Below are 19,336 nucleotides of genomic sequence, written 5' to 3'. Positions count from 1 at the left end.
AGGTAACCTAGAAACCCTAAACCTACAAACGGGCCGGGCCTAATCTATACTCTAACACTCCCCCGCAGTCCGAACGGCGAAATCGTGAAAGTTCGGACTGGAAGGAAACACATATATCAAATAAACAAATAAAACATAATATATTTTTTTTCTCTTGATTTGTTGCCCTGAATAGACTGATATTCACTGATTTGGTTGCGTATGTCTTAATGATAAACCTAGTCTGATACCATGATAGACAATGATAAACCCCGTAGCTTATTATGCTTTATTGACACATTATTTATAGAGGGTACAAGGTAACCTAGAAACCCTAAACCCACAAACGGGCCGGGCCTAATATATACTCTAACAGCAACATGACTGGCTATGAGCGAATTCATTTCATAGATTGATAGGGAACCCCAAACACTTGAGTGATTTGAGTGACCTGTGTAAGGAAGCCAATGTCATGTAACCTCCCCTCATGCTTGCAGAGATAGTTTCTACCCTTTTAGAAGACAGTTTGTCTGATCTTGCTCTTATAATAAATATCAAACCACTTGAATAATAGAACAAAACCCTCATAAACACCCTAAAACTCAAAATAAAAGAGTGGTTTGCTTGAGGACAAGCAAAGTCTAAGTGTAGGATATTTGATATCGGCTAAAAAGTCACATTTTTACCCCCGATATTAGCCCCATTTATGATCAGGTAATTGACTTTATCATCCAAATAAGCATTTATTTGCTTCATTTGGTAGATTATATCGTTACGAAGGCTATGTTTGAAGAGTCACTAAAAACGGATGAAAAATGAGGAAAAACGAGCAAAACCGGCTAAGATGATTAACTCGCATTTAAATAACTTATTTTATAAATTTGGAAAAGTTTAATTACTTAATCTCATGTTGTAGGATATTCAATTATGAATGCGTGGGCGCAAGAATCGTCAAAAACGGAGCTAAAACGAAGATTCTAGAGCGAAAATGGTGAAAGACAAGTTCGATCCAGCAAACGGCTTGCCAAACCCCTTACCAAATGGCTTGCCTGGCTTGTAAACAGCCTACCAAATGGCTTGCCAAACGGCCTGCCATAAGGGAAAACGGCTTGCCAAACGGGCATAAAAAACGGCTTACCTTGGCAAACGGCCTTGGCAAACGGCTTGCCAAACGGCCTGCCAGCCGTTTGCCAGGAAAATTTTTTCTATTTAAAGAGATTTTTGCATTCATTTTAACACACACCATTCTTCACTTCTCTCTCTAAATATCTCTCTATAGCCGCTCTCTAGTGATCTATAGGAGATTAGTTCTCTCTCTAGATTCTAGAGAGAGAAAAGTACAGAGATTAGAAAATGTAATTATCTCTCTATTGTCACTCTCTAGTGATCAATAGGAGATTAGTATGTAGTTAGTAGTAGAAGCTATCAAGCATTGTAACACTATGGATATTATGAAGAAATACAAGTGTTATTCTGCCAACATTATTCGGTAATATCTATCCTTTCTTTTATTAATTTATTATAATATTCTTGTTGGATGTTTGTGATTTATTAATATTAGAAATGCTTGTTGCCATGATGTGTGAGTAATTGCTTGATTGTTTGTCATGATTTAATAATGTCAGTTAGGGATGATTATCGTTTTGTACTCGCTTTCTGTCTATGATATTAAACCTTGTTATTATCGTCCTTCCACCAATAAACGTGATTAAAACTTTTTATAAAGCCGATAATTATAAGGTAATTAATTATCTGTGTTTATACATTGGTCAAGGTATGAACCCATCGAAAATACTATAAAGTACATGGGGAATTACCATAGGACCAGATCAAGACATTGGTCAAGAGTATAAGACTCGAGAAAATACTGTTGCAATAGTAGAGTATAGTGTCGATGTACTATAGGACCACTTGAGCATGGTCAAGGTTAGAAGCTATGGAACCACTATAAGTCTAGTACATGGTGGATAACTAAGGGATTTATTGGGTAGATTTAAGTAAGGGCTGGTTTAAGACATAAATGGGAATTTAACGCACTACAATACAAACTAAGCTTATAAATCTTTAAGGATGACTGAGAACCATCAGAGGTTCTAATTTGTCTACAAAACCTTAGATTTTACCAAACCATTGACAGAAAGGGATTCGAAACACAATCATAACCACTCACTTGGGTGATACACTAAGGTGTTAAGAAAGGTTGGATATTTTATTTATATGGCTATGCTACTTTATTCGTGCACCCAGGGTATGCATTGCATCCAAGATGGGCCGCTTATATCCTTAAACCGGATAAAGCGTCGGGAGTTGAGCATAGCCCATCTGATCAGAATCTTCAAAGCCTAGTTCCTCATGACATGCTAATCGGGAAATCGCTTAGCAGGGAATCTAGTGTTCACACCAAGGTATATCTATCCAAAGAGTGTCTCGCAATCATCCTGACACTACGTTATCTTAAATCATGGTGAACCACATCTTCTCTGTCCTTAGCTGTTGCATGCTAGCTAGCTTATTTTAATTATATTGCTTTAATATTTTAAATATAATTATAAATCAAATCAACCCAACTATTGCCTTTATACAATTTGATATTCCGGATAAAGTGGTGTCTAGAATAAACCGGTTGGACTTGGTTGTTGGATTTTCTGAACAGTCGCCAAATTATTGGGACCAAAAGGATCCTGCCTCTCCACACAAGGTGTACCTGGCCACCAGTCTTGGATACTAAATTGTGTACAAACCCAATCTTAATTACGAAATTATCTGAATAAGCTCCGTTTCAAATTCGACCGCTCAAAGAACGATCCTAGGTCATATTTGCCCTTGCTAACCCATACGAAGGAATAATAGATTTAGGCCCAGCATATATAAATTAAACAATCAACTTCTTCTGTTGATATCCTGAATTGACGTTTTGCGACCTAACGACACCGCATAAATAAACCGTCCGATTCGGGCATATCAATGTGCTTGCAAATGTTACATTTAAGGGGTTGCGAAAGACATATTCGGATGGGCCACATGTGGTTGATCAGAAGCGTGTGTTAGAGAGGAAGGGTAAAGGAGAGAACAAGTGGGTAGTTATATGTTTGATTTAATTTTTTAGCCTTATGATTGGTTTGCTTACTTGTGATTGTTTGCGGTGCTCTTTTTCCGAGGCAGTGGAGATTATTAGCAAAAATCTAGATAGTAGGTTTAAAGAAGTCATTCAGGTACCTAAAGAGGTATGTTATGCTCTGAAGAAATATACTATAGTCTTTAATTAACACACCTTATGCTTTGACCCTTAGAAATGGGTTGATTCTATTAGACGATTTGATTTTTTATTCTTTTTTTCCTTGTGAATGTATTTGAAGTTGTAAATTCATTCTAAACAAACATTGTGATGATTGTTCGTTCTATGTGGTTTGTGTCTTTTTATTTAGTTCATTTCCACTAACACTTTATTTTGCTTAAAAGCTTCTGAGAGGGACGGTTTAAGGAGAACGAGAAGAAGAGGTTTCAGGTTTATCAAATCAAGCCCTAAATCCTAAATATTTGGAAGCCTTCAAGCTTAATAATTTCGCATTCTGATATTCATTCATTCACATGATTGTCACTGAACATGGCTTAAGGTGAGTTATGTATTACATCATAATCGCTCTCAATTTTACTGTTTATAACTTACATGTAATTACTCACCTAATTTTTATTTATTTTTTGTTTTTTTTGCTGAATTGAGATTATTTTTTTTTTTTTTTTTTTTTTGCAAATATAGTTAGGATTTTTTGGATTGAAGCCGTGTCACTTAAAAGGTTTGTGCTATCACCCTTGTCCTTAAAGTCTGTTTATTTAGTTGTTTGATTTTATGATGCAAGTTGTACATGTATATATCCAAGGCATAAACGAGTTAATCTTAAGCCTTAGAGGTAGCAAATTGATTGGGTCAAATATAGTCTGTTAATTTTTTGGAGGTGGTAAAATGTTTGAGTCATTTGTGCCACTGTTTAATTTTATTGAAACTTTTGTGATTGTGGTTTGTTAATCATGAACTGATGCTAAACATCTATTATACAAATTCTGTCTTCTAAATTAAATTAGGTTCCTGAATCCTTATAATTGCAAATATATAATAAGGCACATTTAACTTGAATCGTTATTTTGATAGGTAAATTAGTGATTTTGATCCATAACAATTAGTGATATTATAGCCTGAATGTGTAAGATAATCCAAATAGTTTTTAATTTGTAGTGATTGTCACCAATAACTTAATCTTTTTTTTTTCTTGAACGCAGAGTACTTCAAAATTGGCTGGAACTGTGAACTGGGGTACAACAATGGTTGTTGGAGTATTTGTTGGCTTATTATATGGAGGCATGAAAGAAGCCTCTGCTTCTGTTGTAAGTATTTTTTACACAAGTATTAATTGTTCATTGAAATGCATAATTTATTTTTTGTGACAGTAATGATTTTAAGATTGAGCAACTATTGGATAATTTTAACTGTGAAATCAGTAGCCAATTTCAGAGAAAATTCGTTTAGAAATTTGAAACTTTTAATTTGTTTAATTATTATTGAAAGTATAATTGATAATACTTCTAAGCTGCCTCTTTATCAGTTTAATATGTTTGAATTATTGAGTAATCAAGGTCGAAGTGAATTCTTTGTTTGTTTAATATTAGAGCAAGGATACCGAGGTAACATTAAAACTAGGGAGCACACCTGACAAGCGAGAACAATATCGATTGATGAGAGATGCAATGGAGAAAAGGTTTATTAGAATTACACGCGGTTCGATAGTAGGCAGTGTTCGGCTTGGTATGTTTACAGCTGTGTTTTACGGCTTGCAAAATATTCTAGCTGATAAAAGAGGAGTTCACGACGTTTATAATATTGTTGGAGCTGGTTCTACAACCGCAGCCACATTCGGTCTAATCAGTAAGAATTAAAAAAAATAACACACATTTTATAACCCTTTTTATGTCATATAATTATATGAAAATCGAAAAACTTTATGTACATCAAACTAATGTGTTTAATATGCTGTTTTTTAGTGCCTGGATCACTTGCATGGCGTGGAAGGAACGTTATGTTGGGTTCAGTATTGGGCGCAACGTTCTGCTTCCCTTTAGGTTAGTTGTCTGATAATTAAATTAGAACTGTCAATGAAGTTAAAAGTTTAATTAAATTGATCATCTAAATTCATAATATAGGTTTGTTTGACTGACTATCTAAAGCTATTGCTAATTTGTTGAGCCCAAGTTGAACACCCTAAACTTAAACTAAGATCATGTTTGGCTTGGACTTACCTTGCATTTGATTAGAGGTGACAAGATGGGTGGGTTGGTTGGTTATGTAACAGAATATATTTATAAGGGTTAATATGATAAAAAGTCTAAAGGTTTCATTTTGATTCATTGTTTGACTTTAATTCAAAAAGTAGAGGCTCACAAAAGACTACCTCTAGCCATTTCATGTTAATAAAACATTTTTATACTTTTGACACTTCTATAAAAAAACATTTGACCATGATTATAAAAGAACTTTTGGTTTTATAACGTGTTACACATTCATAGAATTAGTGATCAAACCCATATTATATAAGCAACCAAGAGTTAACTAACCTTTACTCAAACAATGAAACAGAGACACGAGTGGTCAATTGGTTGACCCAAACATTGATCAGACAATGTGGATTTGGTTCAGCAGGACCACAGTTGACCTATGGTCTGACCGTACATGGACCTATATGTTGATGCGTATATGTGGAAGGTTGTAATGTTTTTATTGATATATATAAAGAAGAGAGGGGTTTGGATTGCAGTCACAAAATCTTGCATCCCTTAATACCGATTTTCCTATGGTGCAATTGAATAAGGTAATATGAGTATCATGGTTTGATGTTTTACATTTGTACGTGTATTCGATTTATTTTAGCCAGGTGAAATAAGGTACCACACAGGTAGTTGTTGTCTTGCCATAAAAAAGCGACCCAATAAGGTATGTTTTACTTCAAATAGATGAAATGCATGTTGGGAGAGACCTGAAGTGGCTGCTGAAACAGCTGCTGCACTTGCTTCTGCTTCATTGGTGTTTAGAAAGTCTGACCGCACTTACTCTAAGCTTCTCCTTAAAAGAGCCATTAGGGTGAGTATTCTGTCTATTTTTTGTTTCATTTTTTAAGGGTAGAAATGGAATATTAATCTTTGTTCATGTGACACATCAGGTGTTTGAGTTTGTTGATAAGTATAGAGGTTTCTACAAGTATTTTTCTTTGAAACTAAACATGTATTATAATATTTCGTTTTTCTACTATTTCAATGGTGTGTTGGTACAATTGTTTCAAAATCGTATTTGTTGGTTGAGAATCCAATTATAATATTCAAAAGTTAATCACTTTGTTTTGATGATGACACAAAAGAGATAAGTGCTTAATCATATGTAAGATGACATAAGTTCATAAGCCCACACTATCTCTAGCAAAAGACCAATACATAAATAATTAACTTGGTAAAATTGCTATGCGGCTGCACCACGGTCGACCGTGAGTCTGACCGTGGATGCCCTGTACCAACGATTGTACCTTTTTCTAAAACTGTCAATCTACGGCTCACCCCACGGACGACCGCAGCTCGACCGTAGTTTTCTCTGTAACCAAATTCAACCAAATAAAGTTTGACCACTTTGAGGCATCTACAATTTACAAAACCCTTTTAAACATACTTATAATAGTTGCCCTCTTTGATCTCAAAAGAGTTTTGAACCAAAAGATGTTAATTTATACTAATTACACCTAATGACATCTTAATGACATTTTAAGCCAAATTAAGATTAAACACGAAAGTGTTATATCCTTTTATCCTATTACATAATGTCATTTAAACATACTAATAATGGTCGTTAAAGTCCCAATTAAAGAGGTGCTCTCCCATTAGTTTTAAGTACCATTGTATGTATGTAAATGTAATTAGTTCAAGCTAATCAAGGTTGTAACAAGGATCATTAGGTTCCAACTAGATTCAAACTAGTTTATTTGAGATGTAACAATGTTCCAAAGAGCAAGACACTTCCATCAAAGAAAAGACAAGTTGACGAAGACAAAGGTTTGAAGATTTGAGGAATAAAGTTTGGATGCTAGTGGTTTGTCAAGGGATAAAAATTCAGCATTTACCTCTTTTAGAATCAATTACAAAAGTCTTAAGAGAAGATGCTTTCCTCATTTGCAAGCAACCAATGGAGCTTGATACTTCCATCCATGTATTGACAAATTATTGAAGTCTTGGGATATGAAGTTTGGAGTATTATGGTTTGTTACAAGATTAGATGTTGACACATGCATATAAGTCTTACAAAGAGAATTTGGAAGGTTGCTACTTTTCAAGTACTTACTTGAATATCACATGCATGCATACAAGAAGTATTTTGGAAGATTGCTATTTGGCAAGTATCATATGCATGCTTCCAAGATCAAATGTTGGCACATGCATTGAAGGGTTATAATCAATGAATACTTCCAAGTCAAAGAGAATCTTTGTGTAAGTAACATTATGAAGAAACAAGACAAAAGATATGAAGAAGAAAACTCATCAACGGATATGTGTGCCCATTACTTTGCATTTCTATTGCCTATTAAACAAGGCTTGAAGACACTTGAAGAACACCTCTTTCCAACATACTTTCAAAGTCATATCAACTAATCTCCCAAGCCTCAAGCACAAATCTATAGAGATATTATAAGAGAGAAAGAGAGATTCTACTTACACTAAGTAGAATTGTAATGTAAACTTTATGCTTAACATTTGTATCTTTAAGTTTACAATGTGAGATACTTCCTTGGAGGGGTTACGGAAGTTAAATGGTTCTTGCGATAGAAAACATCTACCTTACTTAATGATTCAACTTCCTTAAAGGGATCTAGGAAGTTGATTAATTTCATTGGAAATTAATACTTGTCCAATGTAAAGACAAGTTTGATCTAAGTAAGGTTGGTGTGATCTAAACCATGGGTGATTGTAAGCTTAGCTATAAGTTTACTTGTGAGCTATCTTCTTAAAGGATCTAGAAGGTAGTTGTGATTTCACTAGATTAGAGCATTAGGATCTTGTGGTAAGAGCTTTTAGTGATTGTGAATTCTTCAAAGGGAAGTAAGGGTTCATAAGTAGCGGCTTATCGAGGAGCTAGTGTTGTATCCGGACACTCCACCGGGTTTGGGGTATCATAGTGAAGAAAACTCTCAATTCGTAGAATTGAGGAGTGGATTAAGGTGGATTAGTTAACATCCACCCGAACCACTATAAATCCTTGTGTTTGTGCATTTTACTTTATTTCATATATAATCTAACAAACACAAGCATACTATTTTGTTAAAACTAGTTCCTTGGATTTGAAAACAATATCATTGTTGAACACAACATCCATGGTCGCATCTACGGTCGACCGTAGGATATCATAAACCGGAAAAGTTTTAACAAATCGATTTTTGGAACTATTCACCCCCTAGTTCCTACAGTATTCAAGATTTGATTTTCATGCTAGATTTTATTTTTCTCATCTAAATCTTTGTGTGATTTTGCATAATGAAGATGTGATAGTGCTCCAAACGAACATATATTTAGTCGCAATATCATCCCAATATGTAAAGTTTTTAGTTGTAATTATTCTATTTTTAAGTTGTAATCATTTAAATAAATAAATGTGAAGACAAAGCACGAAGATTAAAGAATTGAAGAAAAAGTGCCACTAAAGCCTGAAAAGTGCCACTAAAGCCATAGTGCACTCAAAAGTGTCACTAAAAGTGAGTTAAAGACTTGCACGAATTTTGGAAGTTAAGGAAAATAATTTTTTGTGCAAATTACAAATTGCGAAACGCAAAGTACAAGATATCTACGCGTACGAAAGGACGTTCGAAAATCCAGAACCGGGACATGAGCCAACTATCAACGCGTGACGCAACGAAGCCAAAATTATGAGTCAACTATGCACAAGAATATAATATAATATTTAAATAATTATATAAATTATTTATATATTATATATATTTAATAATAACGTCGACAAGCAAATGGCCAAAAGAACATGAGCTGGAATTCCCAGCCATGCAATCGCATGGCATTATAACCTCAAGCCCATGCGATCGCATGGGCTACTGTACATGGCCACATTCCTATAAAAGCAGGCTCTGGTCGACTGAATCCATACACCTTCTCAATTCATTTTCACTCTCTGTAATATATATATATATATATATATATATATATATATATATATATATATATACAATATATATATTAGTTTAGTTTTATATTAGATTAGTTTGGGTTATGTAAAAGTTATTTTACGGGTTTTGAAGTCGAAGTTCTATCCGTGTAACACTACGCGATAAATACTCAATGTAAGTTATGTTCTCCTTTTTAAATTAATGTCTTGTAACTAAGTTATTATTATGCTTATTTAAATCGAAGTAATCATAATGTTGGGCTAAAAATATTAAAGATGGGGTAATTGGGCTTTGTACCATAATTGGGGTTTGGACAAAAGAACGACACTTGTGGAAATTAGACCGTGGGCTATTAATGGGCTTTATATTGTTTAATTGAATGATAGTTCGTTAATTTAATATAAAGATTTACAATTGGACGTACCTATAAATAGCTATATACACTCGATCGGACATGATGGGCGGGATATTTATAAGTACTAATAATCGTTCATTTAACCGGACACGGGAATGGATTAATAGTCAATGGACTTATTAAAACAGGGGTGAATTACATACAAGGAAAATTGGTGTAATTATAGTTTAAGTCCCCAATTAGTTGGAATATTTGACTTCGGATATAAGGATAATTTGACGAGGACACTCGCACTTTATATTTATGACTGATGGACTGTTATGGACAAAAACCAGATGGACATATTAAATAATCCAGGACAAAAGACAATTAACCCAGGATAATTAATTAAAATCAAAAAGTCAAACATCATGATTACGGAAGTTTAAATAAGTATAATAATTTTATCTTATTTCTTATCGCATTTTATTTACGCACTTAAATTATCGTCACTTATATTTTTCATTAGATTTTAATTGTGACTTAAAATATAAAATCGACAAACCGGTCATTAAACGGTAAACCCCCTTTTATATATTATTATATATAATTATATATATTTTGTATAAATATAATTGTTTAAAAATATAGTGTAAAATAAGTTGTCTCCCTGTGGAACGAACCGGACTTACTAAAAACTATACTACTCTACGATTAGGTACACTGCCTATAGTGTTGTAGCAAGGTTTAGGTATATCCCATCTGTAAATAAATATATAAAACTTGTGTAATTTGTAACGTATTTCGTAGTAAAAATAATAGTATTTCGTACCCCTCTGCTTTCACATCAAGTTTTTGGCACCGCTGCCAGGGAACTCGGTGAAACGCTATATTTTTAATATATATTTATATAAATATATTTGTATATTATTTTTAGAAAAACAATATAAAATCCTAAAAAAAAAAAAAAAACACACCTGGACTGACAGGCCATGCGATCGTATGACCCATCAGCCTTATATCCATGCGGTCGTATGGGACTGTCTGACAGGTCAGAATCCTTAAACCATTAATTACGTAGGGTTTATTATTATTATTATTATTATTATTATTATTATTATTATTATTATTATTATTATTATTATTATTATTATTATTATTAATTAAGTAGGGTTTATATTTAATAATAATTAGTATTAGTTTTAATAAATTTAGTTTTAATTAAGTTTTTATATTTATAGTTTAATACTTTTATTATTTATAATATAAAAATAATATTTTTATAAAAATTGTATTTTTATAACTTTAAGTTTTATTTTTATATAATTTGTATTTTTATCGTTTAATTCGTAATTTTTGTATTTGTTATTCTTAATTAAGTTTAGTATTTTGCCGTAGTTATTTTTATATTTTTAACTCTTAGGTTTTGCCGTAAAATTCCTTAAGTGCTTTTTCTTTTGATTAAGATTTAGCCGCTTTAGAATTTTGCGACGCCGTATTTAGATTTTAGTGCCTTATAAGTAATTGCCGTTTTCTGATTAGAATTGCATTTACCTTTAGACCTTTAGGCCCAACTTTTTAGATTTAGTTTTTAGACTTTTAAGTTTCGACATTTTTCTTTCTTATTTTTTATTTTTCGACGTTTTTCGACACTCTTTTTCTTTTTCGTTTCTACGCGCTAGTCTTTAGGAAATAGAATTTTTAAAAATCTTTAAATCAATAGACACCAATTTTCTGGTTCGTAGTAATAGTTGGATTTGTTAGTGGCGAGTTGTGGGCTTCCGATTTAAAGGGTCCTGGCTACCTGCTGCATCTATTGGCTATTCGAAAGTGGGCAAAATCAGAAAAGTCTATTAATTTAAAATTTAAGTAATAAGTGTAGTATGGAAAATCTCGAAAATATTTTGGAAACTCTTTATGACATACAAAATCAATACTCTCAACCGAGTGTTGATGACAATTCGTTCGGTCAATCTTGGATCACGAATGACGAAATAATAACTGGTTGTGAAATCTGTGGAGATTATCACTCAACATGGGAATGTTATTACTACGTTCCTATGGAAAATTATGCACCCATAGAACCTGAATGGAATGATTATGAAGAATACAATTCAAATTGGGATTATTCCCAAGAATATATCCAAACTCAACAACCAGAAGACGAGGAACATGATGTGTCTGAAAATCTTTTAGACAATATGAAAATCAAACTCAAAGAACTCGATGCTCAAAATGAACAAATGAGAGAGTTTGTAAATCGGCAAGCTGAAACTCTATCAGATTACACACCTGTTGATCTGAGGAGTATTGTGCAAGAAAATCTCATATTATCGAATTTTGATGAATTCGAGAGCTCCGAAGTCACCAATTATCCCGATGATACTTTTTATTCAGCTTTACCAATTTCACAACATATCGACACATTAGCCTCTACCGACGAAATCATCGATCCGTCAATGGATGAAGAAGAATTAAGGGTGACAAATTGGTATTCTTGGGAAAACGATAACGTTGAAAATTTTACCCCCGAGACCAAAGTGGTGGGACCGATATGGACCGTTAATGAAGAAGAATTTGCTTCGATCCTAAAATTCACAATTCCAGAACCTTCCAACCCAATATTCTCAATAGACGAGTCATCTACCGAAGATGAACTACGAGCTGTAATAGATAATGACACCTCGGATTTCACCCAATTGGGTAATAGAGGTGAAACCTTTGATCCCGAGAATGAACGAAAGCAAATGTTAGGAATTGTCCACCCTATAGAAATATGTATGTCGGTGTATATCGATCCAATTGACCAAGAACCAGAAAAGAGACATATCCATTTACTAAAAGTTACACTTAAAAAAGAATTAAGTAGTGATGATCGGGTGGGTCTAAACTTTAAACCCATTGATATATTTTATACCACCAGAGATGTAAATAACTGGCTCACTATTTTAATTCGTGGAACTTTCTACCGACTTCACATGTCGTCAGCTAAGTATGGGGAAGTCTAACCCCACTTAACGTTAAATTCGGGGTTCGGGTTAGTACATAACTCGTTAATAAACATGCATAATAAGTTAGGGTAAAAGACGCATTTTCAAAGATTAGCAAACAGTTCAGAAAAGCAACCATTTTTGAAGAAAAACATGTGTGATAAAACAAGAAGGAATGAACGATGAGGCGCGCCATCTATCATTCGACGAGCTTTGTAATTATAAACTGGGTATTTTTAATCACTTTTCTACACTTATCACCCTCATGAATTTATAATTATAATCTGATTTCATGCAAATGAGGGCATTGCATGATCTCAAGTGTGGGGAAAGGTTATAAATTCTCTCGGGTTTATACTTGGCTTATTTTCTAAATATTGTGAAAATTTTAAAAAATTTCAAATAAATGAATTCAAAATCATGTTTATACATATTTATGAACGATGAAAACTAGGTGTTAATACCGAAATTATCGTTACCTCGGAAAGGACATAAATTGAGAAACACCCTAAAACACTTGAATTCATTTAAAATGGAATAAAAGAGAATAAAAAGGCAAAGAAAGAAACTAAGTGTGGGGAGAATGTACCAAGTTATTCAATTAAAAAACTATCTATCACATGTTTGTATAAAGTTATTGCAGGTGCTTTTGTTTTGGACTAAATTGACTGTTTTACCCGCAATATTATAATAAAGATAAAAGAAAAGATGGATCTACATGATGAATCAATTCCATCATTAAAAGGAAGTAAAGTCTTCCGAAAAAGACACGCGCTTCTTGATTTAGGTCAAGAAGTTGTCGTCCAGAGCAGCTGTAGGTTGACGAAAAATCTAGAAAAGTCATCTCTAAAATCAGCAGGAAATCCACGGACCTCAGCATCAAACAAGGTCGCCAAGTGGTCAGACTTATCCTAACCATGAGAGGATCTGTCTCGTAAAATGGGGAGGGCGCCGTGCAAATTAGCTTGATAAGACTAATGAATCAGACCCCCAGAAAGGATAATCTCCTTAAAGATTAAAAATCAGCTTTTAAGACTGATATTACTCGATCCTTGAGATTGACTTTAAAGATTGAGAATTACAAACTCATGGAATTCGATGATATCTAAACTCGAGCTTGAACGAGAAAATATTTTGATCAAATTAAAACCGATTTGTTTTCTGAAAACCCATTTTCAATGCGTTCATTACCATTAAACGTAAAAACCTAGGAATTCACCTGGAATTCATTAGGTCACCTGAACCAATTCGGGTGTCAACCGTAAGAACGGTGGTTGCATAGCATGGTCGAAGACAGGACCTTATGCCAGACCGAAAAATCATAGGGTGATCTTTACTATTGCTCCTACAAAGGATAGTAACTACATCCGACATGTTTTAGACCATGAACATCTGCATGTCATTAGACATCGCCTTAACAGTTGCTTGTTCAACGCTTTTCTTTACAACCAGACGGTATTTTATCGAAAGGTAATATACAGAGCAAGTATACTGGACGTGTTGCTTTTCTAATACAAGGTTAGCAAGTGGGTGACACAAAACCATAAGTTTTGAGCTAAAATTTTCAAATTTGAAACCCACAAAAACATTTTGCAAACACCGGTGAAGGGTTATTCCGGAAAACTTATCTAGGTTAAAAGCTAGAATGAATTTTCAAAAGATCAAATGTTTTCATAAAGATCCAATTTCCTTAAGGATTTAAATTTTTATAGTCATGTGGGACTGTAAACCACATCGTTACTATCATTGTTTATACCGCCGTATCAAAATCACTAATGTATAAAGTGTGAAGAATAAAGAAGTGATTCGTGTGATTTAATTTCAAGTTCTGTATTGCTTGAGGACAAGCAACGCTCAAGTGTGGGGATATTTGATAGTGCTCCAAACGAACATATATATAGTCGCAATATCATCCCAATATGTAAAGTTTTTAGTTGTAATTATTCTATTTTTAAGTTGTAATCGTTTAAATAAATAAATGTGAAGACAAAGCACGAAGATTAAAGAATTGAAGAAAAAGTGCCACTAAAGCCTGAAAAGTGCCACTAAAGCCATAGTGCACTCAAAAGTGTCACTAAAAGTGAGTTAAAGACTTGCACGAATTTTGGAAGTTAAGGAAAATAATTTTTTGTGCAAATTACAAATTGCGAAACGCAAAGTACAAGATATCTACGCGTACGAAAGGACGTTCGAAAATCCAGAACCGGAACATGAGCCAACTATCAACGCGTGACGCAACGAAGCCAAAAATATGAGTCAACTATGCACAAGAATATAATATAATATTTAAATAATTATATAAATTATTTATATATTATATATATTTAATAATAACGTCGACAAGCAAATGGCCAAAAGAACATGAGCTGGAATTCCCAGCCATGCGATCGCATGGCATTATAACCTCAAGCCCATGCGATCGCATGGGCTACTGTACATGGACACATTCCTATAAAAGCAGGCTCTGGTCGACTGAATCCATACACCTTCTCAATTCATTTTCACTCTCTGTAATATATATATATATATATATATATATATATATATATATATATATATATATATATATATATATATATATATATATATATATATATACAATATATATATTAGTTTAGTTTTATATTAGATTAGTTTGGGTTATGTAAAAGTTATTTTACGGGTTTTGAAGTCGAAGTTTTATCCGTGTAACACTACGCGATAAATACTCAATGTAAGTTATGTTCTCCTTTTTAAATTAATGTCTTGTAACTAAGTTATTATTATGCTTATTTAGATCGAAGTAATCATGATGTTGGGCTAAAAATATTAAAGATGGGGTAATTGGGCTTTGTACCATAATTGGGGTTTGGACAAAAGAACGACACTTGTAAAAATTAGACCGTGGGCTATTAATGGGCTTTATATTTGTTTAATTGAATGATAGTTCGTTAATTTAATATAAAGATTTACAATTGGACGTACATATAAATAGCCATATACACTCGATCGGACACGATGGGCGAGATATTTATAAGTACTAATAATCGTTCATTTAACCGAACACGGGAATGGATTAATAGTCAATGGACTTATTAAAACAGGGGTGAATTACATACAAGGAAAATTGGTGTAATTATAGTTTAAGTCCCCAATTAGTTGAAATATTTGACTTCGGATATAAGGATAATTTGACGAGGACACTCGCACTTTATATTTATGACTGATGGACTGTTATGGACAAAAACCAGATGGACATATTAAATAATTGTAACGACCCTACTTTTTCCGTTATCTTTTGTCGTTAATTATTTAACGACCGTTAATTATTTTTCGTGCCACGTCATTTCTATGACCTATATTATTATTTTTGTAATAATATATTAATTATTATGTGTTATATGAATATTTGTATTCATATCTTTAATTGTACGTTTCTACGTGTCGCGGATTTCTATCCGGCGAATCTTTTCGGTTTTCAAACCAACGGTCGAACTTTTGGAATTTTTAAGTCCTAATTATTTTAAATATGATATTTTGATGTCATATGATTATATATAGTGTTTATATATTTTATTCGTCGCGTATTTATTATCTCTTCGAAAAATCAATCGCGTAGCAACGTTTTCGCGTTTCGGGTTTCGTTCGGGCGTTCGGGCCACTAGGATTTTGTCATTTATCAAATTGGGCCACTATGGGGCCCACCCCATTCAGCTCTTGGCCGAAATTGTCAAGGAAGGGGGTATACCCCTTTCATTTTTGCAATTCTCCTCATTTTCACATTTTATTCCTAATTTTATCAACCCTAAAATTCATTTGGTGCTCTCTCCGCTTCTCCCTCCCTAGCCGTCACCACCACCACCATAATCCATCATCATCTTCATCAAATAATACTTGGATCAAGAAATCATTCACATATTCGGATTCTACACAACGATCTCTACGCGTTCATATTACTTGATTGTTGATTAGGGTATAAACCCTAACCCTAGATTTTCAATTTTTCAATTATTTTTTTTCTGTTTTTACATGCTATATTGATAGTATGATGATAATATGTTATTGTATTGTTGATTGTATGCGTAGAATTGCTCGATTGCATATTTTTTCGGTTTGATAAAATTGGGACAGCAGCTTTTTCGTGTGTTTCTGATATTGTAACTGATGTTGATCATAAAATAAAGTATATAAATGAGTTCCTCTCATCAAGACATTAATTTTAGACTCCGGATTCATGTCGTTTCGATTCCCGGAGCCCTAGATACGAGCAAAGTGGTATTTTGTTAAGATTGAAATGTGATTTTGGTATGAACCAGGTTTGGTCCGACTTTGTGACCATATTTGGTGACTTTAGGGTGTTTTAGTGTGTTAGGACTGATGGTGGGGCGAACTTTCATGTTCGGGTCATCTCAATCCGAGCCACGAATCACCCGTTACGTCTAAAACACGTTTTTGATTGAATTGAAGTTCCAAGTAGTGTATTGGCTGTATATCACGACTTGTGAGCTGTTCATGGTGTGTTCTTGAGTGTACCAAAGTGTCGGGTGGTTTTCTTAGGCGGAGATATATGTAAGGCTCGCCGAAAACCGACACCCGGGGCTCAGGATACGACCCGATGAACTTTTGATTTAAAACTTGGGATTTATTATTAAACTTATGATATAAATAATGGATTTCATTATCATTTAATTACTTATGATATAAAAAGTAATTATTATTATTATTTAAGACTTATGATATATATTTATTATATCATTTAATTAATACTTATGATTTAATTAACATTTTAATTAAACTTGTGATTAATAATACTTTCATTATTAATGGAAAATACTTATGATAAGTATTAAACTTATATTATGAGATTATTATAATAAGACTTATAATAAGGATTAATTAATTATTTAATTATTATAAGACTTAGTTATTATTTAATTATTAAATACTTATGATTTAATAAGTATAATTAGAAATTTATGATATGATTAATAATTCATTATTAATTAATAATACTTATGATATGATTTAAAATTTATTATTAATTAATAATACTTATATTATGACTAATATTTAATTAATTAATTAAATACTTATGTTATATTAATTATATCATTTAAACTTATCTAAACTTTAATAATTCATTTTTATTTAATTAAACTTATGTTAAGACATAATTATACACTTTTGACTTTAATAAACATTATAACCTATGTTATTATTATAACTTACACTTTTCAAATTAATGTTGACTATGTTTGACCAAGGTTGACTTTTGAGTTGACTTTCGGTTGACTTTGACTTTCAGTTGACTTCTGTTGACTTTCTAAATAAGGAAACTTTCCTAACTTCAAAACTTTCTAAAAATAGAACTTTCTAAATTTGGAAACTTTCCAAAAATAGAAACTTTCCAAAAATAGAAACTTTCCAAAAATAGAAACTTTCCAAAAATAGAAACTTTCCAAAAATAGAAACTTTCCAAAAATAGAAAACTTTCCAAAAATGGAAACCTGCTAAAAATAGAAACTTTCCAAAAATAGAAAGTGTGTGTCCGTACGCTGTTCCGATCAAACCGATGCATGTTGAGTGTTGTTCTATGTCTACTTGCAACATGTACAATAGCTATCATACTAAGACTTGACCTAAGTTAGTTATTTATTTCGACCTGCTTTATTTATAGGTCGGCGTTGTGATCTTTCTTGATCACTTTACTTTACTTGCTGTTCGCTTGTTTGTGAGATTTCTTCGGTTGCTATTAAGGTGAGTTATAGTCCCATTTTTCTATTTAAATCTTTTGGGATGAGAATACATGCAATTTATTTTATATTTTGGACAAGTGGAAGTTGGTTTAAATTATTCATTGTGAGTTGAACAAAAATATTCCCTAGTCTGGTAACTGTAATCATTGGTTTCTACCGGTGAACGCGAATCCTACGGATAGATCTATCGGGTTTGACAACCCCATTTCGAGCTAGTCGCGCTAGCAATTTATAATCGGAATGTTTAGTACTTCGTATTTAGTTGAAGATACACTTGTTCGGTGTATATTATTTATTGTATTTGACAAGGGTAAATAAAGGGTTAAGTGGTTACCAGGTGGCTCACGGAAAATGGAATAATGTTTTATTATATGTTTTCTAGCATATAATTTGGTGGTTTAAAAGGAGTTTTATGTTTTCAAACATAAATTTTTATTGTTTAAATTAAATATTGTTTGCAATATTAAACCTATAATTCACTCAATATTTTTGTTGACAGTTACTCGCATGTTTTATTCTCAGGTTTATGATTGACTGCTTCCGCTGTGCTTAGAGGGTCTGCATATTTATGATGGCAACCTTTGTTAAACATTAACTTGCATTCTATTTTGTTACATTAAAAAGTGGATGTTGTTGACTTTGTTTGGTCAACATTTGGTTAAAGTATTTATGTATAGTTTTTCTAAACTTATACAATTTAGTAGATTTTCTTTATAGGAAATCATTTTTAAATAAAGAATGCAAGGTTGTTTTATAAAATTCATATAGAGTTTCGATCAAGCTGTGGGACCAAGTGACGGAGCCGTTAAGTGTTTTGACGGAGTCGCCACAGTTGGTATCAGAGCCAGGTTTAATTCCGTTTTTGAGCGGATTAATCGTAGAGGGGGTTCTCACAGTGTTACCTGTGACGAAGCATTGGCTCTTGCCCCTTGCGGTCCCTTTCTAGGGTTAGCCGGTTTGGCGGAGACGCAGGCTGTAAAATCAGTGTCTGAGGTACGCTCAGTGGTCACCCTGTTCTCAGGAAAGGCACTGGGTGGGTTTTTGCCTCAACTGTGATGTTATCACAGTTGGTATCAGAGCTCTGGTTGTAGGGAATTAGGC

The 19,336-nt window shown here is 33.0% G+C and overlaps 1 protein-coding gene across 1 annotated transcript; it reads left to right on the top strand.

Moving 5' to 3' along the window:
- Positions 1 to 3,089: 3,089 nt before the first annotated feature.
- On the top strand, positions 3,090 to 5,096 carry LOC139900103 (uncharacterized). Its single transcript, XM_071882905.1, has 6 exons — positions 3,090 to 3,203; positions 3,737 to 3,773; positions 3,933 to 3,994; positions 4,255 to 4,359; positions 4,642 to 4,897; positions 5,014 to 5,096. Exons 1-6 carry the CDS (start codon positions 3,090 to 3,092, stop codon positions 5,094 to 5,096), a joined length of 657 nt encoding a protein of 218 aa, XP_071739006.1.
- Positions 5,097 to 19,336: the final 14,240 nt, after the last annotated feature.

The sequence above is a fragment of the Rutidosis leptorrhynchoides genome, chromosome 3, assembly GCF_046630445.1.
Source record: "Rutidosis leptorrhynchoides isolate AG116_Rl617_1_P2 chromosome 3, CSIRO_AGI_Rlap_v1, whole genome shotgun sequence".
Classification (NCBI taxonomy): Eukaryota; Viridiplantae; Streptophyta; class Magnoliopsida; order Asterales; family Asteraceae; genus Rutidosis; species Rutidosis leptorrhynchoides.
The sequence above is the reverse complement of the archived record's forward strand: the minus strand, read 5'-3'. Positions and strand labels throughout refer to the sequence as shown.